The following is a 24921-nucleotide window of genomic DNA, read 5'->3' on the forward strand; positions in this document are numbered from 1 at the left end:
GGATACAGATGTCTCCTGAAATAAGGACTTGACTACGTATTTATAGCTATGAATCCTATTTTGGAGAGTACATTGTCATGAAAGGTGATTCGCAGGAGGATTTGTGATGAGAAAAAAGGCGCCGGTAGCATACACAGTAACTACTAAGTCTGTGCCTGTCGTTCCAGGTCGCAATGAACTCCGGACCCAGTATTTCTTCCGATTGGCTAGGTGTTTCTTTTGTGATCATGTGACATACCATTTCAGGCTAGTAAGTGGAGTGGGGTACGGAAAATTTTGTGCTTCATACTGTGTACATGGTAGAAAAAAGATACCACCACAACATAAGTTGTGAATGATGAACAAAAATGAAAGCCGAACGCGGGGGTTGAACCCGCAACCTTGAGATTAAGAGTCTCACGCTCTGCCGATTGAGCTAGCCCGGCTGCTTGTTATGATAGATAGCAGTTTGTATGCATTACAGACTTGAACTTTCTAGAAAGACTATTTTTCCCTTGACATTCGCTCGGCAAAAGGCTAGAAAGTTTTGGGATACGTCTCAACTACCTTGTACCCATGTTTGTTGCAGAGCTATATAATGCAAATGGGAGACAGCGTTCATTTACTCTGACCCGGGACTCACCGCATCTTCTCCCATCTTCTCATACGCTTGGAGGATGTATGAACTCATCGAATATATTTCCGTCTTAGTCCATGAGACGATGCGGCCTTGAGCGGATATTATTCAAGAGAAGAACATACAAGTTCGAGTTGCATTGTTACTCGTCTGTCTAATCGCCTAAGCTAATTACTGTCACTCACTCCTGACATCCGTCTCTGAAGGAAGTGACAGTTGCCATGCGCTTGGGCTCTACCTTAATAGCTTTCATGATTTTCGCCGCAGATCCCTTAAATTGGTTGAATCTAGGAAGGTTTTTCTCAAATTACGACCAACTAAAACATGAGATTGATGATTCTGACTCATGTGGACCAACAATGTCAGGGTACAGTTAGTCTGCATCTCGCAAAACGACTATGATAGGCTTACACCGTGCACTGGATCGGCTAAGCGAAAGCCAGGTTTGTCTATAGTATTAGACTAATATATGCCTCTTGGCTGGGATTCAACCCAACCTCTATGCTCCGTATGCGCCGGCGTAGTACTGGAAGAGTACAAAGAAAGCCTAAAACGAACTATCACAAGTCGAGACCCGTCCAACAGCTATCCCTTTTTGAATGCATTGGATATGTATATACAGTGGGGTCGTAAATATTTGCACAGAAATAAGTTTTCATAAAACAAAGAAAAAGAATTCACATCAATCGTAAGATGATTTACATCACGCTCAAGTGACTCACACTGGAGGCCTTGCTCACACGGTGGCCATCGTTCGCCTTGTTGTCCGCGGCCAGCGTCTGGGCGAACTTGCTGCGCTCACGAATCTGCGGACCCTTCCAGTAGAAGACATAGATGGGGATGACGATCAAGCACGACAGACAGGCCAGAATGGTGGTTGCGTACTCGACGTGAAACTTGTCGCCGATGTTGGTGTACATAGGGGTGGTGTACATGGCGGCGATACCGGCCAGCAGGTCACGGCAGAAGGCGTTGCCACCGGTGGCCGAGGCGGAGTAGACACCGTAAGCGGCGACCATGTAGTCGACAGACGACAGGTAGATGGCGTAGTTGGCGATGCCGACCATGGCCGAGAAAATCATAGAGACGATCCACGGCACCCCGTACTCCTTGCCCAGTGAGGTCCAGGCAAACCCGAACAGGCCGATCGGTTCCAGCAGCGCCAGGTACAACAGCCACTTGAGCCGCCGCTCGGGGGGTAGGGAGTCTTCGCCTTGCGTCTTGCGGATGTGCTCGTCACGCCAGAACCAGGGAAAGTACGAGAAGTAGGCAATTACGTAGGCGACGTTGATCGGGATGACCGCCCAGGCTTGGCCTAGCACGCCGAAGCCCCAGCCTTCTGAGTAGACGATCGAGAATCCCTCCAGAAAGGTGAAGATGAGTGCATCGGAAAACCCAGAAAGCAGTGACAGGCAGAGAACGATGGGCTCGCGGAGGAACATGTAGAACGGGCGTATCCAGATCTCACCGGCCTCCTTCATGGACACCCGGGGCTTTTTTAGTTCATTGGGACCGTAGATGTTAGGGTCTTCTCCGGACTTGCGGCGGCGCCTGGCCTCCCGGTCGATGAGAATGGTGGAACGACTTTCCGGCATGAAGAAGATGATAGCTTGCGTGACAGCACCGAAGATGAGTTGGATCCAGAAGAACCACTGCCAGTCCAGGACTGGTTGAGTTGGTCAGTCAGTACCCATGAGAGTGAAGACATGGCTGGGGGGACATCACTTACAGCGCTCGATCGGTCCACCAATGACTCCACCAATACTCGTTCCGATGCAGGATGACAGGACAATGAAAGCAAGAGGAAACTGCTGTGTTTCGGCTTCGTAGAGATCTGCGATGAGACCAAGAGTGACACTGCCTCCCGCAGTGGAGATTCCACCCTACAATGATTTATATCTCAGCATCTAGTCTCTAAATAAGGGAAAGCAATCCCAATCACTGGCACCCATGAATACATACCAATCCGCGAGCAACCAGAATGGTTCCCCAATTTGGAGCCAATGCAGCCGGAATTTGCCAAATGTTGATGAGAAACATGGAGAGCTGCAGGATGGGCCACCGGCCAAACTCCTCACTCCACGGCGCCCACAGCTCACATCCCACGGAGTAAGTGATCAAATAGATCATCTGTCCGGTCCGTGCCTCCTGTTCACCAATTCCAAAGGCCTTGGATAGAGGCTTGACTGCATTGGGGAATACAGAGGTGTTGAAATTCATGGAGACCTGCACACAGGCAATGGCCGCGAGGTACATCCATTTCTTCCATCGGGGCCAGCAATAGGCTAGCTTGTCGTAGCAATCTTTCTCCTTCAACTCCCGCTTCCCGTTGGAGCGCAAAGACCCGGCCTCGTCCTCTGCACCTCCATGCCAGGGGGGTACGATGTGGTCTCCGCTGTCCTGGCGGTCACTAGGCTTTTCTGTGTCCGAGAAGCGGCTGCTCGGTGACTGTGATTCGGCCCGGCTTAAGGGATCGGTCATTGTGAGGAAAGTTGTCTACTAGAATGTGTGTGCGAGAATGACTGTGTTGCAGGATCTAGCAACAAGTACTCGTGCCGACTGGGAGAGTCGGGGTTGATAAAGAACCATGAACGTGGAGCAAGCGGGGCAGGGAGGGGAGAGGCGGGGAAGAAAGAGATTTTAAGGTCGTGGGACTTTCCTTAATAAGAAGAACTCATTTCTCATGAAGATATGTACGCTACGTATTTGCGTCGTGTCATTAGGGAAAGTGATGCGCATGCTATGGAGGCCTGTGGAATGTTGTCATAGTTTGCCTCCCAGTCTCGTCCTCCACCGGCTGATTCCCGTTGGTGCCGATTGAGGGTCGGGATGGCCTCCACTTGGCGGTGCCGATCCACTCTCCGTGTCCGAACAACACAACACCACGGGCCTGCCAGACGGTTATGCATCGAGCTTGAAGAAGTTGACCACATGCTTACACGTACAAGACTGATCGTGTCTGCTTTCATGTCATAATTGACGGAATCGCATCCTTTGCTTGGCCGAGCGGGAAGAGTAGAGGTCGAGCCAGGAAGCGCCTATGAATGTTACAACTCGTTTTCCGGTTTTGCTGATGGTGTCATAGACACATGAAAGACATTGTAGAGTTGGCCCGAGCTTTGATGGAAGGAACTCTCTGGCACTAAAGATATGATTGTCAGCGAATGAAGGATCGGTAGAACTCTGACGGTCAGCAAGGGCCGACCCACTTGGAATGCTTATGATATCATGCTAGAATCGGTATTCCTAGCTATCATGGCGCATTCTAGAAGTTTTTAGCTCGCATATGTGTCTCTACAGTTGGGGAACAATGCAAGCGGCGACAGTGGGGAACAGAGTTATCTGGCACACAGGAACCAGGAAGTAACTGACGAGCAAACTTCGACCATGTTATCAAGTTAGGGTTTCTTTCCACACCCAGGACAACACGAGCCAGGAGACCACCGGGACCCGAAATCCGAACCGTGGCCAACCTACTGACTCGATCATGAAGTGACGTACAGTATCTGCCTTGCAAGACTGAGGGATGTAAAAGTTTTTTTCCGTCAGGCACTATCGATGTGCTATGACGTTCTTGAGCTCCTCAACAACAAATTCGGTCGCAGTTTGCGGCTGTGGATAAGTGGATCGGCGGGTCGCGCATGCTTAGTGCCCCCTGGCGATCCACCCCTTGGTGGCGAGACCAGACCCTTCGCATCCTTGGTATATTTCTCATGCTTTGAGGATGGTCTATATAAAGGAAGTCCCTCGCAAAAGTCTATAAAAGCAACGATACCACAGTTGCATTGCCATCTCCGCACCCAGTTCTGTGATGTAATCATCGGGCGTATCGATCCTGTGGGGAAAAAGATACTGCCTAGGCTTTGAGGTTGGACCGTCTCTAGCGCAGAGAGATTTTATAAAACTTCACGACGATTCAGATGTGATGCGTCCAAAGGACGGATTGGTGAGTCGCATGATGAGAGTGCCGTATTTAAGTCGACTAGATCTTCTCTTCTACATCTATTCCAGCATTATTGGTACCATGCGACCGCAGTACATATCGGCTTTGTTGATTTCTGGAGCATTTCAAGTTCAAGAAGATAACCATGCCACTTGAAGTATATTTTTATTGCAATCCGACCTCAGGAAAAGGAGATTCAGAGGGATCGTGTTCGAGGAAAAGTGCCGGAAACTGTGTCGATGGAAGCACGGAGAGAGAACATTCTATGATGTTTCGCTATGTATAAACAACGATTGAAATCAACTCAGGTGGAAGCGTGCACTGACCACGTTTAGAAGAAAGTATATCGGTGGAGGGGCTAGCCCTGGCTTGTCCACCAGTTCGCATGCTTCTTGTCCCATACCTATCTTTTCTTCGAACTGAGAACTTTATCAGTCTTCGATCATTATATAGGCGAGACAATGAAAATGGTCGGCCGCTCGGTTCTGGCTTTGATCATTCTTCTCAACTTTTTCTGATAGTGGAACTTGTTCGGTGGCCGTGAAATTTATGTAGTAAATTCGGCATGCGGGCGCCCGTATATAGTCAACTAATGTCTGGCCTCGTGGCTGTGCAGTCTTTTCAACAAACCATCAAGTGATTACACTCTGTTGCCTAGGGTCATCAATTCTCTCTTAGGGCTGACAGTTTTGCCTGTGTGATTTCGAGAAAGAAATCATTGTCTGGGCTACTGCTTAAACTAGCTGAATGTTACATGCACAGGATGTACACCTACTGTACAGCTGTATTTGTGGATGTCTAGAAGAGGCAAAGGGAAACAACTGGAAATTCCGAGAATTTCGATTTACAAGTAAGTTCCACCATATCATACACACATACAGTCTCCAGACATTGTAGAATTCGCAATTTGGGGATGATTCAGCTCCAGGCATTCATCGCAAGTCGGATGCATACCTTGCCTCATACCTGAACTCTGCAGGCTTCATCTTCAATTCGCAATTAGCAATTATGAAATGATGACATGCCGCTTCAAAAGTGCATGGTATCTCCCAATCTTGCATGAGTGTGTCTGATGCGGTCTATCAACCCGTTGTCTAAAAGCCTGGCTACAGCCTTCCTTCGTGCTTTGGCATTGCAATGCTGTCATCGCTCTGAATTCTTTTAAAATAGGTATGCATGGCTTCACGCGAACACAAGACAGCTGCTGAGCTTTTCATGATGTCGTCATTCTACTTTGGATTCTTTGCTCCGACGTTGTAGCTTGAGGATTGACCGAGGTCAACAGTTTGAGGATCCATGTCGGTTGATGGTAGGCATCCTCATTCATCGCCTCTTCTTCCCATAGTTGAATGCTGCTTTCCGTACCGTTACCAGCAAAATACAAAATGTCAATAGTACCGTAAGATGTACTTCTTACTCAGTCATTCGACAGTCTTTCTGCCTTCCACCGTCTTTGAAGCTGAATGAAAAAAGCGATACTTTCTGTTGTTTGAGCGCGTTACTCTAATAGTTGTAGCGCCCCTGTCTCCTCATTCAGTTTCAAAGAGAAGTATGAAATCTAAATGATTTCCTGCAGTATACCTGGGATGACAGCAGCTCTAGACCAAGAGCCATCCCCATTGAACCCCTCAAATGACAGATCATACGCACAAGCAGAACCCACTCTGGTTAAGGCGCATGCGCGACAGCAGCTTAAGCGAGATAACTGGGCGACGAATAGTCATCAAGATATTTTGACTTCGCCTCCGGGGGCAATATGAAGTTGAATCTAGCAAGGCTAACACAAGTGCCTGAACTAAGGTCAAGCAGCAGACCAAGACGAGTGAAATCAGACTTCTAATAGGGCAGTGCACGACGCTACCTTAGATGAAACCGGGCCGGTCGTAATCACCTACACGCGAAGAGGTCGTCAGTTAGCCTATTTAAACAGCCCGAGTGCCCTGATTCTAAGTACGAATCCCTTTTTGGTAATCAGCCAGCCTTTCGAGTTTTCTAGCTTGACGCAAGAAGCGGTGTGACGCCACCGCTTACCCTTGATTTCGAAGGGAACCCAGTTGAGAGGGAGGAAGAAGTCATGTGGCAATCTCTACTATATTGCGCTCTTATAGGACTGTGCTGATATTTTCTAGGTTTCCACAGCACTGCCCGGCTCAGACCCCTGTCGACCCGAAGGGGAGGATCTCGTAAAGAGGTGATGCATTGTTCCAAGGGTTCTGCGCACTATGGCTGCACCTAAAGAAATGAGGAGAGAAATAGCTTGAGCAATGTCCCACACCAACCAAGAAAAAAAAAATCATTTCGATGAGAGATAAGTGAAACAAAGAACCAAAAAGAAAAAATCAAAGCAGATAGACATCTTTAGCAGAAGTAGAAACAGGCTTAGTTATAGGTTTGCTCTATGGTAGTCAGAAAAAGATTACGGGGCCTTAAAGGTAGGAATGAAGTACTGTACAGTACAGCAATACATACACCGTACTCCGCATATCAATTGCAGTTGCCACAATCTCAATATGATATGTTAAAAAAGAGCATCAGTATAATTTTTACCAGCTTGCCCCTCTCGTCAGGCGGCTTGATTGGCTAGGCTACCGCACTACGCTCTCTACCTTACTTATATACTCCGAACGAGACCGCGGCATGCCCCGTCTGAATGAAGAGTCCAATTATGGGCTGACCCGGCAACGTAAGGAGTATCTCTGTCTGACATCAATCGTGGCTTTCTGGGTTCATTACCATAAGACGAAAGATCTTAGAACGCCCAACAAGTTCTCCGGCCCGAAGTTAGGGCTCAGTTTTTTTAGCTTCGGGGTATCCTAATTTGAGAAGTCACATTGTATTGAATAACAAGGAATTTTGCCTATATAGTGGTTATACCACTCAAGCAGATAAGGTAAAGATGAAATGGGAACCTCAATAGAAGGAGGAAAGAATGCACAGCCTCTTGAATCCCCAGCCACAACCAGGTAGGTTAGGCATCAGTCCCAGGCGCCGGCTGCCTGAAGGCGGTAAGAAGCCAGCTAATCAAGAGTCCGGACTCTTATTGACAATACCAATTACCACTGCAGTAGTACCAGCATATCACTAGTAGGTACCTTAGTGACTGAGGTTAGTAGGTAAGTTCGGTAACTTACTACCAGTTAGTTCCATTCTCGTCTGTAGATTTACTGCAATCAAAATGGTGTCTATCATAAGTTGGCAATCAGGCGGCGACTGTTGAATTTTGAGCTTGTTCCTTACCGACTCTTGTATACTGTATGGAGGTTACATTTCGATGAATCTATTGTCACGCATCAATAAACATGGCAGCTTTTACTGCCATAAGCCTTGACAAGGTTGGCCGTTGGCTTTAACCGAGCTGGTGAACTGTATCCTGAAAACAATTCGAGATGACCACCCGTACCTTCGCTGCACAGCCTCAACTCTCAACTCTCAATCGTGGCCACGCAGGTCTTCTTAGAGAGCCAAAATGTTGCTTTCTCATCTTTTTGCGTGAGGAATTGGTTTCCCTGACCTAGGCCTGACAGTCTAGCCGGGTGAGGGCCAGATGAAAGCTCAATAACCCGAGCTGACACGCGCCTATACTCATTCAAGCACCTGAGGCATTATATCTGCCAGGTCGGTAAGCATCACTGCCTCAGGCTTAATGCGCCGTCCTGGCAAATCTTCGGTCGCGAGACCTTGGGAACGGATCTTTCAATGCCTTCTTGTTTCCATTTTTATTTCATTTGTTTTGTGGAAAGTTATGGACGGTATAAAGAGCAGAGTTTCATAAATATACTACTAGTCGTACACAAAAGCAACCTAATGTTACATGAACTTTTGAGGCAGTGCCTGCGATAAAAGCACAGAACATTGCAAATTCTCCTTCATCAACTCTTTTCGCACATCCTTATGAGAGCATGAGGACGCGCAAGGGTCAACCAGAGAGTCTATTGTTCCGCCTCTTGATAATGCTGGCCTTCGAGATTCCATGCCTTTCCCTTGTATGTTTTCCCACATTATCCTTCCTATTGGCCTGATGACGGCATCCGGCCACTGGGCACGCGTAGAAGACACCAGTGGGGTCGTGTATAGTCCGATAGTGTCGTCGCAGATTTCTTTTGTTTGTGAATACCGATCTGCAGTGCTGGCATCGAAAGACGGCGTCGTTACTAGTCAGTTTCTTGATGTTTAGTTACAAGCTTCGAAGATACAGCGTGGAGTCAGACTGACCTGACGCCAGGTCGGGTGCGATCTTGCTCAGCCTCGCCGCCAGAGTGGCAGGATTGAGGTACAGTTGACGTATGAGCAGTGCTCACATTCTGAACTTGTTGAAGAGTCTGAGCAGAGTTGGCTTGCGCGGTCGCATCCACCCCTTGGGTGTTGCTGCCGCTGTTGAATTCGCCTAGGACCGAACCTTCTCTTGCGACCTCCACTGGATTGCCCGTAGCTTGCACGTTCTTTGACCCAGGACTAAGGCCGCTCGACAGACTTGGTCCGAGACTGATCAGTTGAGGATCAATTCCTGCTAGATGAATGAATTCATTCTCATTCGATGCTTCCCCATTCAATGAGCTTAGGGCATCAACGAAATCGCTGCCGTCATATCCATAAGGGTAAGGTTCAAGAGGTGACAAGCTTGACAAATCAAGAGGAGTCTGAGACATGCTGAGCGTTGCCGGTGTGCTGAGTAGCAGTAGCACAAAAGTCAAGCCAGATGACTATGACTCAGCCAGACACAAGGCTTTGCGTGACCAGACAATAGAATTGTCGTTGGAAGTAGAGAACTCGAAGTCTGTCACATTTATTAGAGCGCTCGAGCGTGGCATTTTAAGCAATTCTGTTGAGGAGCTCGTAATAATTTGCAAGGCGCACAGCACCGGCTTCATTAGGAGCCGCAAAATTTTCATTTATCTGTTTGAGGCCCTCTTCCCTTTCCTATCAATCTATTGCCATGTTCATTCATTCTATACCGGAATCTTGATGTGTGTGATCTTCAATGCCCTAGTGCCGACAAGGATTCGGAGCGCTAGGCTACAAGCTTAACAGGCTGTGGTGGTTGTCTACTGATTATCTGCTTACGAGAAGCTTAGGAGTACTGGGACTGCCGCCCGTTGGGGAGTTAGAAGGCTCTGAGAAGGAGCCCCGGATATAAGTCACTTGGCCTCCTCTCTCCATGCGGAGCTAGAGTTTTCAGTTTCTTAGCGCATGGCCCTGGATATTACGATACAAGTCCGCTGAAACGCGATAGCGTAACAGGTATGTTATCAGCAAAAGAATTTTGTGGTGGTGGTTGGGCGAATCAATAGTGATCGTATAAGTTTTTCCGCAGAAGAGGTCGTCGCGATAGCATCAACAATTGAGTTGTAGTTCCTGTTTCTCTGGGGTCCAGCCTGTGGATGGGTCCCTCTTTCCGGTTTCGCCCAAGTAGCCCCACAACTTTGGAACCCCGTACCATCAGTCAGTCTATTTTCTGATTTTGCTTTGATTCCATTGCCTTATCCCGCCCGTTCAAATTGGGAGGGCATTCGCCCGAATGGCTCATTTTACATTCGGGTTTTTTTTTTTTTTCTTTTCCCCTTATTTTTCTAGTTTCTACCCAGATGAACTCATTACCAGGAGATGATCTGCATGTTGAGGCGGGGCGTACCTGACATCCCGGCCCGTACAAACCCAAAGTTCGGGGTGACACGAGCACAAGCCGCATCTCTACGGAAGACCATGAAACTTTTTTTGTATCTTAGCGAAGAGCGTGAGTTACGTGTTCACTGGACACCGTTGCTTCACTCAATAGCAGACCACCGCTTCCATACGAGGTTTTCGGACAGAACTTTCCACAGAGGGCAATGCCCAGGCAGTCGGATGTTGCACCCTCCCTGATTGGGATCGGTGGAGCATTAGTACGGTGCGCGGGAGGATGAACACAGAAAAACCCTAAATTAGGACTCGAGTTTAGTTCCGACATTTCTAGAGGGCAAACTGTCTGGGCCAATTAGCTCTCTTACCAGACTTACCTGGAAAGACGTGGCATGCAATTTCCGACTTTCACCTTTTTCGGCCGCAAACTCTTCTTTAAGCTAGTAGCTTTCTGAATACCAGTCGGTGATAAAGACCATCGCCACCATTGGATCGATTGAATTTCGACTACTGATTGAGCGAGCGGCTTATGTCCTGAGATCACTCACTTGGTAATTAGCCAACTTCCGTAGCTTGGGGCGCGATCCGCGCGATCCAGAATAAGCACACCCAATTGTCTAATCAAGAATTCGTGCCTCCACATACTCAAAGATCTCGGGTCCGATGGGAGAATAAGGGTAAGATTGTGGCTGGGGCAATAATTACTGGAAGCAGGTACAGTTGGGACTTCTATTGACCTAAAAGGCTGCACAGTACGTTTGTCACCAAGCAAAGTACGCCGACGAGAGCCTGGACTAAGGAGACAGGAAAGAGGGAGTTCTTCGGTTCAATACTGTGATAGCGTATCTCTCGCATCATGCATGAATAGTAAGTACTTTACGGTGTGAGCTCACAGGAACCGCTCATAAGTCCCTTACCCGGAGGAAAGTCCTATCTTGTGCTGCAGAAGGAGCCCACCGGCAGAGTGAAGGTGACGAAGGGGCCATACCACGATCGAACTGAACCTGGTGCTAGCGACCGAAATCAAGAGGTAAACTAAAGAAATCAAAGAGAAAAAGAAAGAAAGAAAGAAATAATCAAGAAAAGAAATCAAATGAAAAATGAAAAAAAGTCCTGGTATACAGGTAGGCCTTACCGGTCGCTGCGCATGCTCCTTACCCATCCAGGCGCTCTTCGCTTTTTTCTCTCAAATCCGGCATAGCATCAGCCTCGTGTGCTGTTTCGTATGTATGTATGGCATCTCAAATACGGAGTACAATACTTGTCTTTTTGGTTGGAAAGGGGAAGAATCCCCCGGGCCCACGGTTCAGCAACCTCCTTAACTCCGGTCCCCGGTCGCTAAATCGCGGCAATTCCGTCCTCGGCGCGGCTCGCTTTGCTGGACCCCGCTCGGGCCCCACTCTTACAGTATATTTGTAAACTTTCACGGTCGCACTCCGCAACGCCATGCAAACTTGTTCGAACACTCACCTGGCAGTTGATCAGGGGTGCTATCTCATCCAATCATCTTCTGACCTCCCCCCTTCTGACATGCTTGAAGTAATGAGACATGCTTGAAGTAATGAAATGCCTTCGGTTCACACCTGTTTTCCGCCATCTCCTGCTGTCCAGCACGGCCATACACAATTGAGGGAGCATGGAAGGTGATGAGACTCCTGGCTACGTGGCTAACTGGGCTACATTGTACTCCGTACAGTACATACACATCCCGCAGAAGGTGGTCAGCCATTCTGTCATGGGAATGTCAACAATGATCCTAACTTACATCATGGACAGCTCACTTCAGTGCACAGACTCCGGTCTTGATTTTGGTCCGATGAGTACATCGTCTCTTCCACTTTTTCGTATGATATCGCTTGCTTGAATGAATTGATAGAGTCAAGAGGAACTAACTTCACAGACCTCGCTAGACAAAGAGTGACTGAAATTATGTCCAGGAACACAATGATCTGTGTTCCTCCTCACCTTACCTCGGTCCGCTCAATCCTCAACGATGGAAAAACGAGACAGATCATGATCGATCAGACAAGGTCAGATTCAAACGCTACCACAAGATGAGTGCTAGAACAGGAGATGGGGGTGTGGTATTTCGAATGCTATATCGAACATCAGCGAGTGCGCCTATAGCCGTGCACGCGCGATTCGTGCTCTCCGAGGTTATCGCGCCGGTTGAACGAGTTGCCGCATTCCGAACAAACGTGAGCCCCCGGCAGGACGTGGAGATGTCGAGGTGTCGCCACAGATCGGCTTGTCGCTTGAAACTCGAGTGGGTGTTGCAGCCTCTCCAATCACACTGAAACAGATCTTTTGCTGATGCGTTTCTTGGTCCGTGTTAGTTCTTGTCCGAGTAAAATATATGCGGGTCAAGCGACTGTGTGAGATGGCAAGGAGTCCTGTGCCTGACACGACGCTTCGGAGCGGCGACTGAGCAGCCTGCAGCCTTACCGCGCGACGTCGGTAACATCTGCGCACTGGAGGACGGGTACTTCGGGAAATCCGCGAATGAGGGACAGTTCTGTCGGTCAAAGCTGCTTCCCAGGGTCATGGAAACTGCGAGGTGTCGAGACCGGGAAATGAGGTGTTAGCGGAGGGTAAGGTACCCAGCAAAAACACTCTCATCGGCCCTGTGTGTAGCCTTGCAGATGAGGACGGGCCTGGGTGGTTTGGAGCAGGAGGCTCTTGTTGACTGAAGAGTTGCGGATCAGTGCTTGTCATATATTAGAACATGGAATCAGGAACTTGCCCGTAATCGTGACCAAAGAGGTGGCTTTTCGCCCCAATCAAACAATCGAAATCTAGTATTCCTTCCTCGAATTGAGAGCACGAAGGGGCAATGGGAGCCCACTCCTCCTGAGAATTCAAAGTAAGAGGCATAATGATGATATGAGTACGAGAGTCTTCTCCTAGCAATATTTCGAAGATATAGATGTAAGTTTGAAGACACAAGCGCCGATTAATGGCATTGGAAGCCATTGGGGGATTTTTAAATTCTGGCACAACTAGTAGGCTGGGTAGATAAGGATCATGGAAGCTGACCCTCCGCCATCGCGCAGGATCTACTCCGGAGTAGATGGAAATGGCGCGGACCCAAGCCATTCAAAGCCATGATTGATTTCTGCCCAAGGAAATGACTTCAGAGCGCTCCACGGGGTTCCCACCATCATGGATGAGCCTCCTTCCCCCAGGGCCACTCCGCTGCTGTAGCGTAAGATGCGGCCCCGTCGGTACTAATAGTATCCGTAGAACCCCCTCCAACTCATCGAACGATTGGTCAGCAAATGTATACGTGGACCACGCAAAGCGCAGCAAACAGTCACTACCTACTCCGCACTACAGTCTGAATGCGGGTGTAGATTGGCATCCGCCACCGGGATGGGGAAGGATCGCACCATGTTCTTAACTAACTACGCCACTCCGGCACCCTTACCCTCCCAGGATCCTCTTGGGACTTACATACTGTACATATTCCAGTTCCGATATAAGTAGCGGCTTGCTAGCGCTCACAATCATCTGCTACTCTGCGACTCGCCTCTAACTGGGCCGGGCTGCACATGCCTCGCGCTGGTCTATCTCTCGGTAACTGCTCGAAATCGGCGGCTTCATGTCATAACCGAACCTGGAGTGCACGACTTGGGCATAGTCTCTTTCGTTCGAAGGTGGTTCATACTAATTCTGACCAGGTTCGGCGGGCAGACTCGGGCTCTAGGCTCTACACATTCACACATTGTGTTTGGCCCAACCACAGACGCTGAGACTTGGTTTGCATTCGAGGTTGCAATTGATAGACTGACTTAAGGGGGTATTGATGATGATTCGATCACCAAAGAAATTGAACATGAGCGAAGAGCTTTAAGTATAACACCCGAGATTCCGCGAATAGGAAAGCAACCCACGAAAACATACAGGTACGACAAGCCACAGTTGGATGAGAAGAATAAAGGTGTCAACATCAAGCAGATTTGAGTGCAAAAAGAGATCTCGGAAATTCTGAAAAAAAAAATAAACAGGTCAGAGAGACAACGTCAGGGGTGCCGCAAGTCCACGGCATCAAGCATCCCTCCTATAGCCATGCACACGCAGCACGTGCTCGTTCAGATTGTCATTGCGATTGAAGGACCGACCGCATCCGTTGTTCGAGCAGACGTGCGAGTGACGCGATAGATGCAGGTGCCTGATGTGTCGCCATAAATCTGCTTGTCTGCTGAATGTTGCGTGGCTGGTACAACCTTGCCAGAGGCAACGTAAGGTGGTAGCAGACCTCGTATGTACTAGACCTCAAACGAGGCGGTAAAAGGTAAGTGCCAGAAGTGTAAAGAGGTCCTTACCTGCTACGATCTGAGCGGCCAATGCTCCTGCCTCGAGATGAAGGAAGTGGTCGGTCCTGGGAGAGGTGTCTGGACGCTTCCATGAGTCAGAGATACTGAGGAGGACAGCCGCCCTCAATCGAAAGTAAGGATGGTTGCACAAGGCCGTGACTCCAGTATTCATCAAGAGGTGGCGCATTCGAAGCGCTAGTGCTCGTCAAGCGAGTGGCTTGCCTTGGGTCAGAGGGAGAAGCACAGTAGGAGGGACAAGCCTACTGGGGTAAATCAACTATATGAGTGTGGCTGATACCAGGAAAGGTAAGGAACGAATAGGCCTACGGGTGATGGAGATTGGCGCCGAAGATGATGTGTAATTAGAGCAACCAACCCGTTGGTCACGGGGAGGGTACAGACTTTATAGAGTACACACAGGAGGACCAAGGACAGCCGAGTAGCCTCTGTTCTATATGTGGGGATGTGTTGATTCATGTTTATGGGATGCGTTGATTCATGTTTTTGAGGGTTTTGGTTTACTGGGCAGTTCTTGGGCTTCAAGGAAGCACCTTCATAGCTAGCCGCAGTAGGCGGGCTCACCGGGCTGGAACTTGATTTGATTTGATTTTAATTTGATTCTCTGCCAGGAGCCCGAAGGATAGTCAAACTGGGCTTTAATCATCACTAAACTCTTGGTGTAAGCAAAGAGAAGTCACCTTATTCAGTGTGTATACCTATTGAAGCTTTGACGAGTCATGTGGCCTTGTCAGCCTAGCCGGGACCCATTTTTAGATATAATGAATGATGGAGCGACGATGCACGTGAGATTCAGCTATTAGAGGAACGGCGAACTACAAACCCGACCGTAAACGGTGCAGCGACCGGTCAATCAAGAGGCCAGGCTCCTATCATAGAACACTAGGGACGCTGCACCACGCATCGAGCGCAGATTACGTATGCAGCATTACGACCCATCATAATCAGACCGCACCACCACCATCCCTTCTCATTCACTCCAAAATCGGCTCCATCCCCACGAATCACTCAATCAGCATCCTCAACTTCTACGCCCATGTATCCCTCGGCCTAGGCGGCCGCTCCGCCTCCAGAATCTCTTGTAAGCCCGACACCAAATCCACCTCCATGGGCTTCCATGCCCACGGATCCCGGCGAAACACCACGCGGTGCCCGAAATACAGCAACACAAACGCCGGGATGCCGATATACGCCGTGAAGAAGTTGCTGGCGGACCACTCAGACGGAAAGAAGCAAGTGAAGCCGTTGATGAGCATCAGCAACACCGACCCGACGAGTCCCACCCACATGCCGTAGGGCTGCAGTCGCGAGGCGTAAGGCTTCTCAACGCCCTGAGCCTTGACCGCCTTGTCGAACCGGAAGTACACGATACTGCAACAGATCCAGGAGATGAAGCCGGAGGTGTTGGTGAAGTTGATGAGCCAGTTGAAGACGGTGTAGCTGCCGCTGCCGACGGCCATGTAGGCGAGCAGGGAGAAGAGGGCGGAGACGCTGACGGCGAAGTAGGGGACGCCCCAGCGGTTGCAGGTCTTGAAGATGGTCGGGGCGTTGCCGGCGACGGCGAGGGAGTAGAGTGAGCGCGACGACATGTACAAGAAGGAATTGCCGGCGGACCAGGCTGACGTCAGGATGGCGGCGTTGACGATGCTGTCGAGGACGGGGATGCCCGCGTTCGAGATGGCCACGACCCAGGGCGAGGAGGAGGCGTCGGTACCGGTGCCATTTACGAGCTGCGGGGCGTTGGACGAGCAGATGACCCCGATGGCGAGCGCGCCCAGGATGTAGAAGATGACGAGCCGGTAAATGTAGCGGCGCGCAGCTTTGGGAAGGTTGCGCCGCGGGGACTCCATCTCGCCGCCGCTAATGACGATCAGCTCCGGCGCGAAAATAAAGGCGATCGCCGATTTCACGACGCATTGCAGTAGCCCTACGAAGCGTCCAGCGTCCCCGTGCACGAGGTAGGTGTTCATGACGCCGGGGTCTTTCCAGTAGTGGAACCCGAGTCGCTGGCGGTTGGGCCCGCCGCCCCAGAAGAGAATGAAGGCCAACAGCAGGAGGCCGATCAGGGTGATGATCTTGATCCCGGCGAACCAGAACTCCGTCTCCCCGTAGAAGCCGACGGGGAGGAAGTTGAGCAGCACGATCACTACCAGCATGATGGTGATCCAGACGGCGAGGTTGACGTTTGGATGCCAGTAGTCGATGACCATGGATGCGGCGACGATTTCGTAGGGCACGAGGATCCCCAGACTGTACCAGTAGAGATATCCCATAGCGAAGCCCAGACTGCGCGACACGTAACGAACGGAGTGATGGGCCATCGTCGCACCGTGTGTCGGCAGATAGGCCCCGACCTCACCAAGACCGGTAACGAGAGCGTAGACGAGACCCGAGATGAAAATGTATCCTAGCAAGAGCGACAGAGGACCTCCGATATGTAGTGCTTGTCCTGATCCGACGAAGAGACCGGTGCCAATGGTGCCTCCTGTAGGTGACGGAAGGTCAGTACGGGGTTCCGTAGACTAATATGCAGAGTGAGGAAAACAAACCCAGCGCCATAAGCTGGACATGACGACTCTTGAGACCACGCTGTGTGGGCTTGTAGCGCTCATCGAACAACTCGCGCTCGATCATCGTGCCAGGCTTAACATCCATGGTCGCAAGCTCTGGGTCTGGGCGTGAGGGGGCTACCCTCGAGAATTTCTCGTCGGTAGCCATGCTGATGGCTTTTGAAGGAGAGGTAGGCAAAGCAGGAAGGCAGTAGAGGGAAGTTCAAATTGAGAAAGGAAGGTTGGGAAGTATGCGGTGAATGCGCGTTGCGGGTGACGGAATCACAACGTCGTGCAACTTCGCCGGTTATATGTGTGAGATGGGCAGATTTGGATTTTTTTTCTCCGACCGGACCGTGAGCTGGTGGTCAGCCTTGGCACCATTGACTATGGGGAGATGGAGATGGTGACGAGTAAGATGCAACCCGGCAATCAGGTCGTGTGCAACAGGGTGAAGGGTGAGGAAGAGACGCGGGCGATAAGAGGATGCGGGGAAACCCAATGGGGAAATCCCATGGCTTGTCCGGTGAAAAGAGAGGTTAAGGAACGCCACAGTCATCACACTAGCCTTCTTCCAGAGTCGCTTATCAGTTCACCCCCTTTAAGCCCCGGACTGTCCTCGCGCGTCTTATCAGACCCTGGCACTCGCTAGAGCCCAAGTACCCCTGATCCAGTGGCTGTCCCTTGAAAAAGCCACTGCACCGGTCCGACAACCGGGCCGGGGAACGCATCTTGCATTGCTTGATGCCAGGATTTGAGTCATTTCAGCCGACCGTTAAGCGAGGCGACAGATGTCTTGGCCAGCTCGCTTCGAGTGATTGTCGGCCAGTCGCTGTCGACGGTTGGATGAACCTCCTCATGCCTACTCAGTCCGTGCACAGCAAAGCTGGCCTGGTACAGGTGCTTACTGACAAACATGATCAGGCATCGCTTCGTTAGTTCTGTAGTCTCAGATTCTATTGCTGCCTAGAAGAGGCCGCCAGAGCGAACCACGAGCACAAGCCAATAAGCGTAGCCAATCAATCACGTGTGGTCAAGAGTCTCTGCCCCAGTCACCTAGGCGATTCCAAGACATCAGAACCATGCGTTCAATTCTCTCCGTCCCCAGCTGCCGAAGCAAGTTCATCTCGTGTGTACTCAGCATTCCGCCATCAGTGCGGCGCTCCCGCGCCGCCTGCGTGACGATCGGTGCCAGCTCTTCCGCGATTGCAGCTTCATCACGGCCACAAGCGTAGACTGTCTGCGAACCGCGGACGCGAGAGAAGTACCATATAGCGCGGACAACATCGTAGCGATGCTCAAGAAACCAGATAACCGGCCAGGTGATGATCCACAACTGCGAGACAATGCAGGACCAATAAACGAGGGAATTATTGCGAAGCTGATTGATCCAATGGGGCGAGTAGATGGTCAGGTCCTTATTGGACAGGGCGCTAGAAATGTCGATTCTGCCCTGGTAGTTAGCGTTGCGTAGGTGGGAGGTGAGCAAGGAGCGGAGTGTGGCTACGTCGAAGCCGACAATGCTCCTCGTAAATCGAAAGCTAAAAATTTCGGGAATTAGCACGAGATAGAAGACGGGAGATAGAGCGAGGCTGGGGGAAACGATAAGGATAACATACGACTTGACCGGGCCGGGATCCAGACAGAAACGGTCACACCAGCCCATCAGCCCGGGTACCTCGCCTGCGTCATCCACGAGGCCAACAATTTCCCCCTCCTCGGACGCATCCTCCACGTGGCGCGAGTGTGATCCTGGTCGTTGTGTATGACCGGCCCAGGTATCCGACCGGCAACGACCTCCACGATATGCCTTCTGGCCGTCTCCGTCGCGGATGACACTGCACACCCGCCAGCCATCGCGATCCTCGTCCGTGTCGACCTCGTCTTCGTAATCCGGCACGGCATCGTAGTCGCAGACCATGTAATTGCGGAGATCGATTTTGAAGTCGAAGTCAACGACAGTCTCCGTTTCGGTCCGGGTGGATGTATGAGGGGTATTGTTGTTGTTGCTGTGACTGTCGCTGTGGCTGTCATGATCGCTATCGGTTACCTCGCGGGTCTCTGTATGGGTGCCGCGGACGGTCAGATACGGTCGCGGAGGGGTTCGTGCGTGGCGCAAGATCAAGGCGTGCAGTGCAGACGCGTCTTCGCTGAGAACAGGATCCATTCTGACGCTGCGGTTGTCCTCTGCATCGCGGTTGGTGGAAGATGAGGTCGCAGCTGAAAGTGGTTGTTGCGAACCGGTAACGGGCCCAGTGGCGATGGTCTCTTCGTACGACGGGGGAGGGCCATCGGGGTTGCCCATTGTTGTAAGGATCAGGCACTGCTTCAGTAACAGTAAGCGTATGAAATGGGATATGACCAGCATATCAAGTGAGGTGAATGTGAAGAGAGCCCTGGTGGTGGAGTGAAGCCCGCGGAGGGGACGATGGTGGAAAACGGGCAGGCAGCGGCGCAAACAAGGCGGAGCTGCCAGGGCGCTTCCGCCTTGGCGCCCCCCCGCTTCTTCAATGGCCACAGGAACCCAGAGTCCCAGCAAAGGCCACTTGGCTCTACAACAGCACGGGTTATTGTACGATCGAGGATATTCCCCAGATATCCCCATTATGAGTAAAGGATGGTTTATTGATTTATCTTTTGCACTTATCCTATTAACTACCAAGCATGCCCTATATTTGTTTTCCACCGCCTCACACCAACCCACCCCTACCCCCACTGTATCAGTCTATTTCGACTTCGCGTTGATGGCCGCCACGTGATCCGTAACCAAGCACTGGAAGTCGCTCGTGTTGTAGTAGATGGTGTTTCCATCGTTCGGCGACTGGCCCCAGCTGAAAGTGGTTCCATATTGCCAGTACAAATCTCCAGAAATGCCAGTGGCGTTTCCGGCCGTCTGCTGCCATGGACTCTCGACGGTGCAGTGGTTGGACGTCACTCCGTACTCTTCCAGCAAACACGGCTTACCCACAGCCTTGCATGCTGCAGCGTGAGCCGTGATCCAGCCATTGCCCCAGTCGTATGACGTGCCCCCTTACCATCAAGATTAGTATCATTGACTGTTGATCCAGGAACAATGGAGGGACGTACAGCTATCGGGATAGAGATGCAGAGTGCCGAAATCGATGGTAGAAATGCCCAGATTCTTGGTGAAGTTGAGCCCCTCGCCGTACGTGTAGGGGTAGCTGCCATCGGAGTCGGTGTCGAGCCCGAAGCCCTCTGTGCGATGCCCAATCGTTAGCTGATAATTTCGATAACGAAGCGGGAAGTCCTACCGTCTCCGATCGTGACCAGATGCTTAGAGTCTAGAGACTTGATATACTTGGACGTGGCAGAGATCCAGTTGTACAGCACCGAGGTATCGCAGCCCTGGCAGCGCGGCTCGTTGGCCAACTCCCAGGCGAAGATAGCCGAGGAGCTGCTATACCGCGAGACGACCGCCTTGATGTAGGTCTTGTACGCGGCCTGGATCGCGGTATTGGTGTAGAAGTCCGTCTTGGTGGAGGCGCCGTAGGCCGTCACATAGGCGTCCATGCCGCCGTAGTCGTCCCACTCGTTGACAAAGTTGATGATCAGCTTGACGCCGTACTTTTCGGCGGAGGTCACGACGTAGTCGAGGCGCTGCAGGCCGTCGGCGCCCGTGTTGATGGTGGAGGTGCTGTTCGCGTGCAGCTGGAACCAGACCGTACCGTCGGTGGGCTTGGTGGTGACGTCGTTGAAACCCCAGACGCGCAGGATCTTGAGGTCGGACTCCTTCAGCTGGCTCATGACCAGATCGACGTCGTCATTGTTCGTCAAGAAGCCGATCCAGTAGGAGTTGGTGCCGGCGAAGTAGCCGGTCTTGCCATCGATCTTGAACTGCAAGCCGGAGGTGCTGGGAAAGGCGGTGGTGGCGGCATTGTTCGTGTTTCTGGGGAGAGCTGTAGCCAGCGCCAGGCTGGCTAGGCTGAGGAGCATGCGCGAAAGCTTCATTCTGGAAAGGGGTGTGGTGTAGTCGAGTAGCCCTGCTCTGACTGTCATGCTTCCTCTGCCATCCCGCCTCTTCTTATAGATCACGAAACACCATGACAGTGGATGGCTGCCATCGGACCATCCTCCGTTTCTAATATGAGTGGCCTGTTTCGTGTAGGGACGGATGTCCACTAAATATCCGCTTGTAGAACGGAGGGCCGGTGATCGTCAGGGCAGTCAATCAATCCGCCTCGGCTGGTGTTTTGTCCGTGCTGATTTGGGAATAGTCGACCTGAGGATGTTTCGGATGACATGAGTGGTTGAGGGCCTGTTCCCGTTTAGCCGCGACAAGTCATCGCTTATTTATCCACATCCAATGCACAGTGGCATGCGCCGATGCGTGGATTCTGGGGAAATCGACGCATGATTTCGAGATTGCGGGGTTGAGGGAAAGACGCTTTCCCTGGACGGTCGGGCCGTATGCCGTGCAGCTATGGCCGTCAACCTTCGCACCACGACGATGCAATTGTGCGGATGCTGCCCAGTTGTGAGATGAACACATTCTTAATGCCCGAAGGGGCGGTAGTGGATCCTCGGGATCAAACCTGAAACTCATCCCAGCGCGTTGGCATTTGTTCCAGACTCTGCCCGCGCTTGCGCATCAATTGGACCCAGTCTATACAAGCGCAGACTAACAGCCTTAAAACGAGCCCTGTAGAACAGTTGATGAATCTAGATTACTCGTCAGCAACAGCTGTCAAGCCATCGGTATGGTCCCGTCTGCATAGGGGCTCACCTCGACCACATTACCAGACAGACACAACTTATTGAACAATCAAATGAGGAATAGCCGACTATCCGTGCAGGTCTCGACGAATAAAGCCCCCGTTGATCTATCGCCGTTGACAGGAAACATTTCGTCCTGCCACGCCTCGGAACTGAGTCTTATCTGTAGTGCAGTCGTGTTAATTATCGTCTCTAGATGAGTGACTCGTACCCGTAGAGTTCATTGCTGCGCAACCTCAGCCATTTGATCTCACTTGGAAAAAGGGTATCGCAATGCAACAGTGGAGAGGTCGACCCCGTAGATGACGCGCCTAAGAGCGCGAGCCGACTCGGGCGCGAACCGAGGAGCTCGCTAGGGATTCATGTAGCCAGCATATTGGAGAACAGTTGATCGAAGATCGCGTACATAGACACGCGTAAGAGCCTTCATGTCTGCCTCCCACTGAAGCCTGGCAAAGTCTTTCCCAGACTGAGAGAGGTATATTGCAAGCAGTAGATAAATCGCTCGTGGGCATGCCTCGAATTTCAGGCAGAACACCGTAGGCCGAATTTGGACCGGGTGGGAATTCACCTGTGGGAATTGGTGGGTGGGATTCAGATTAAGTAACTAGATAGAAGTGGCTTTGATAAGGAATTCTTCGGCAGTAGCCGTGAAGTAGCTGTGGCTGGGTTGTCCACGCTCCTTGCTTGATGTTTCTCTCTAGTTGAGCCCAAGTCTCTGCCCGTCAGCACGCAATGCTCAATTCAATTGGCATCGATCATCTCCAATGGGAGAAGAATAATCTAATCTTGTATCGCACTTGTTGATGTTCATCATATCTCCGTGGTACTCAACACCACAATTATCTTTATACCTTCTCATTAACACTGCCGGTGTGGCGCATTTACCGCCTACAAATCGATCGGCACATCATATATATATCTTAGTAGGACATCGTATTGAAGATGATATACAAAAGGTCGGAATAGTAGCTTCAAGGGGCATCGACCTTGGAGGTTATAAACAGAGCACCGTCCCATCATAGTTTGGCATATATGGGGGCACTTCTTCTATCGTGTAACGGGAACAATCAATGATGACCATCTTCTAGAAAACCTACGCCATGCGCAGTACTCCTTCAACAATATCGCCAGACATTGCCTTGAACCGAGATTTTCCGATACCAGCCGTGGTGCGTCTGGAGTCCAGTTCTGCTCCAGACCCCCGCAGTTGCAGACCCTTGTCAAAAGCCGTGGCATTCGGATACTATCCGACCCATGGACATATCAGGGTATCGGCTGGCAGAATGATGTTGCTATGGCACGGTCACCCAGGTGGTGCAATCCAAGTAAGCAAGGCCGTGCTGCAAACATAAGAGCCCTCGTTAATCAAGTCAATAGGCCAACAAAAGCAAGATTTCCTGAACATATGATCAATTTGGGGTCCAGGCTCTGCAAGAGTGTCGTCACTCGTCCCCGTCAAAGTCGGACATGATCCACTCTTTCGGTATCATCTCCGAGCAAATTCTCGGTGATTCTGGAGTCGGAGATCGGAAGACCGTTAGTTTTTGACAGATCGCGCCTGAGAAGAAATTTTCAGGTCGCGTGGTTGGGTCTGTGTTCGGCAAGTTGATAGCTTTTCGGGACTCGGAAGAAGATTTCTGAGGTGTCGGGGAACGGGCGCGAGTGTGGGGAATGACTTTTTCCGGGGCTGCCATTGTAGCGCTATGGTGTGCTGTAGCTGGCATGGGGTACGGAGTACTATAGGAGGGGGCACTATGGAGAACCAACCACACAGACCGACCGGTGTGGATCCTTGTTTGCGACTACGTACTCGCATGAAAATTTTGGCATGGATAGATTGTTTGCGGGATTAACTACCAGCAACAGTCTGGTTTCCACTAGTAATGGTACGACGTATGCTTGAAGTATCTCGAACCTTGTAGATCGCTGGTACCGTCGATGAGAAGGCTACACACGGCGCCATATCCGATCATGCAATCTCTTTGATTGTCAGAAAGGGACATGCTGGCAACGGCCTGCGAGTCAGTGGTTCAATCTTAAAATCAATAATCTCCGAACCATGATCTCGAGCTCCTCGCTACCAGGAGTCGGCGATCTGGCAGACAGACCAGCTTCCAGAAGCCGGAAGACGACTTGATCCGACGCCCTTCTAGGCAAGTTCCACGCTGTGTGGTTAGTCATCTGCCTCTACGTCATTTGAACACGTGAGCAGGCGATAGCCCTTACCCTACATGAGGATGACACTTTACCCGGATGGAGGAGTTCTTCACGAGGGAAAGAGAAGAGACTCAGGGGTGGTGGTTCCGATCAATCTCTAATTTTTCCAGAGGATCAGTGGAACCGGCAAACGATAGTCAGGAACAATCTTCTCGATCCCACATGGGAAGCAACTTGGGATGATCAATGGGCTAGATAGTATGGAGTTGTAGATTCGAATTTCACACAGTAGTAATGATGCACCGTGGGCAGTGGTTGGGAATAGCGTCATGAATTTCTGCTGGGAAGCAAGCCATTGTCGTCATTTGTGCGCGGGAATAATCCTGGTGGAAGGCAGCCACGAAGCTTGGTGGAGGGTTCCAGGGCCAACCAGTCCACTCGATAAACGCCACCAAATCCCCTCGGCTCGGTCGGGATGCCATGGGCAGTCAGTCAGCTGGACACTGGCAGCCATTCTCGAGGTGATGGGCGACTCTCGTCATGCCGACCACCGGGGCCGAACGCTTCTCTCGGTCGGCTTAGCGAGCATGGGAGTTTTGATATCGGTTTTGGAAGGGTTGACGACGGTCCATTGGTTCGATGGAAGGGGTGGTAACCATGAACGATTGCCGGGAAGAGCTTCGTGTGCTTTCTGTAGACATTCAACTCCAGTAACAGATCCAGTTCCCCATGTTTTGTGCTTGAAAATTTCGCTGGTTTGGGGTGGTCAATAGTTTGACGTTTCGTTAAAACTCCGCATTTCCCCCTCTTTTTTCCCCCTCCTTTTAGTACTGAGCAGGAAGGTGGAAGGGACCGGGATTGAAGGCTCACCGGTCAACCGATCTGGTATCGCACTCCCCTCATTTCTCCAGATGCTCCAGGTGCTCCAGGTGCTCCAGGTGCTCCAGGTGCTCCAGGTTTACTGTAGTG

The 24921-nt window shown here is 50.9% G+C and overlaps 4 protein-coding genes and 1 non-coding gene across 5 annotated transcripts; all 5 read right to left on the reverse strand.

Moving 5' to 3' along the window:
- Positions 1–352: 352 nt before the first annotated feature.
- BP01DRAFT_t66 lies at positions 353–425 on the reverse strand. The gene has a single exon. It is a non-coding gene; the product is annotated as a tRNA-Lys (tRNA).
- A 690-nt stretch (positions 426–1115) lies between these two features.
- BP01DRAFT_407533 (sugar transporter) lies at positions 1116–3097 on the reverse strand (the record flags this gene model as incomplete). Its single annotated transcript, XM_025578799.1, has 4 exons — positions 1116–1142; positions 1339–2282; positions 2346–2499; positions 2579–3097. The coding sequence occupies 4 exons, from the start codon at positions 3095–3097 to the stop codon at positions 1116–1118; spliced, it is 1644 nt and encodes a 547-aa protein (XP_025434030.1).
- Positions 3098–15466: 12369 nt separating this feature from the next.
- On the reverse strand, positions 15467–17341 carry BP01DRAFT_175466 (proline permease PrnB). The gene is made up of 2 exons (XM_025570818.1): positions 17059–17341; positions 15467–16994 (listed from the first exon to the last, which is right to left on the reverse strand). The coding sequence occupies exons 1-2, from the start codon at positions 17225–17227 to the stop codon at positions 15538–15540; spliced, it is 1626 nt and encodes a 541-aa protein (XP_025434031.1). The 5' UTR covers positions 17228–17341; the 3' UTR covers positions 15467–15537.
- Positions 17342–18091: 750 nt separating this feature from the next.
- On the reverse strand, positions 18092–19363 carry BP01DRAFT_290423 (uncharacterized protein; the record flags this gene model as incomplete). The annotated part of the gene is made up of 2 exons (XM_025571610.1): positions 18092–18599; positions 18678–19363. The coding sequence occupies 2 exons, from the start codon at positions 19361–19363 to the stop codon at positions 18092–18094; spliced, it is 1194 nt and encodes a 397-aa protein (XP_025434032.1).
- Positions 19364–19783: 420 nt separating this feature from the next.
- BP01DRAFT_289952 (glycoside hydrolase 5 family protein) lies at positions 19784–21027 on the reverse strand (the record flags this gene model as incomplete). Its single annotated transcript, XM_025571598.1, has 3 exons — positions 19784–20088; positions 20146–20274; positions 20331–21027. 3 exons carry the CDS (start codon positions 21025–21027, stop codon positions 19784–19786), a joined length of 1131 nt encoding a protein of 376 aa, XP_025434033.1.
- Between the last annotated feature and the right edge of the window lie 3894 nt (positions 21028–24921).

Source organism: Aspergillus saccharolyticus, assembly GCF_003184585.1.
Source record: "Aspergillus saccharolyticus JOP 1030-1 unplaced genomic scaffold BP01scaffold_5, whole genome shotgun sequence".
NCBI classification, from domain to species: Eukaryota; Fungi; Ascomycota; class Eurotiomycetes; order Eurotiales; family Aspergillaceae; genus Aspergillus; species Aspergillus saccharolyticus.

Coding starts and splice junctions, on each gene's coding strand:
- BP01DRAFT_175466 (XM_025570818.1), bottom strand. CDS start 17,227: ATGGCTACCGACGAGAAATTCTCGAGGGTAGCCCCCTCACGCCCAGAC. Junction 16,995..17,058: donor TGTCCAGCTTATGGCGCTGG/GTTTGTTTTCCT, acceptor CGTCACCTACAG/GAGGCACCATTGGCACCGGT.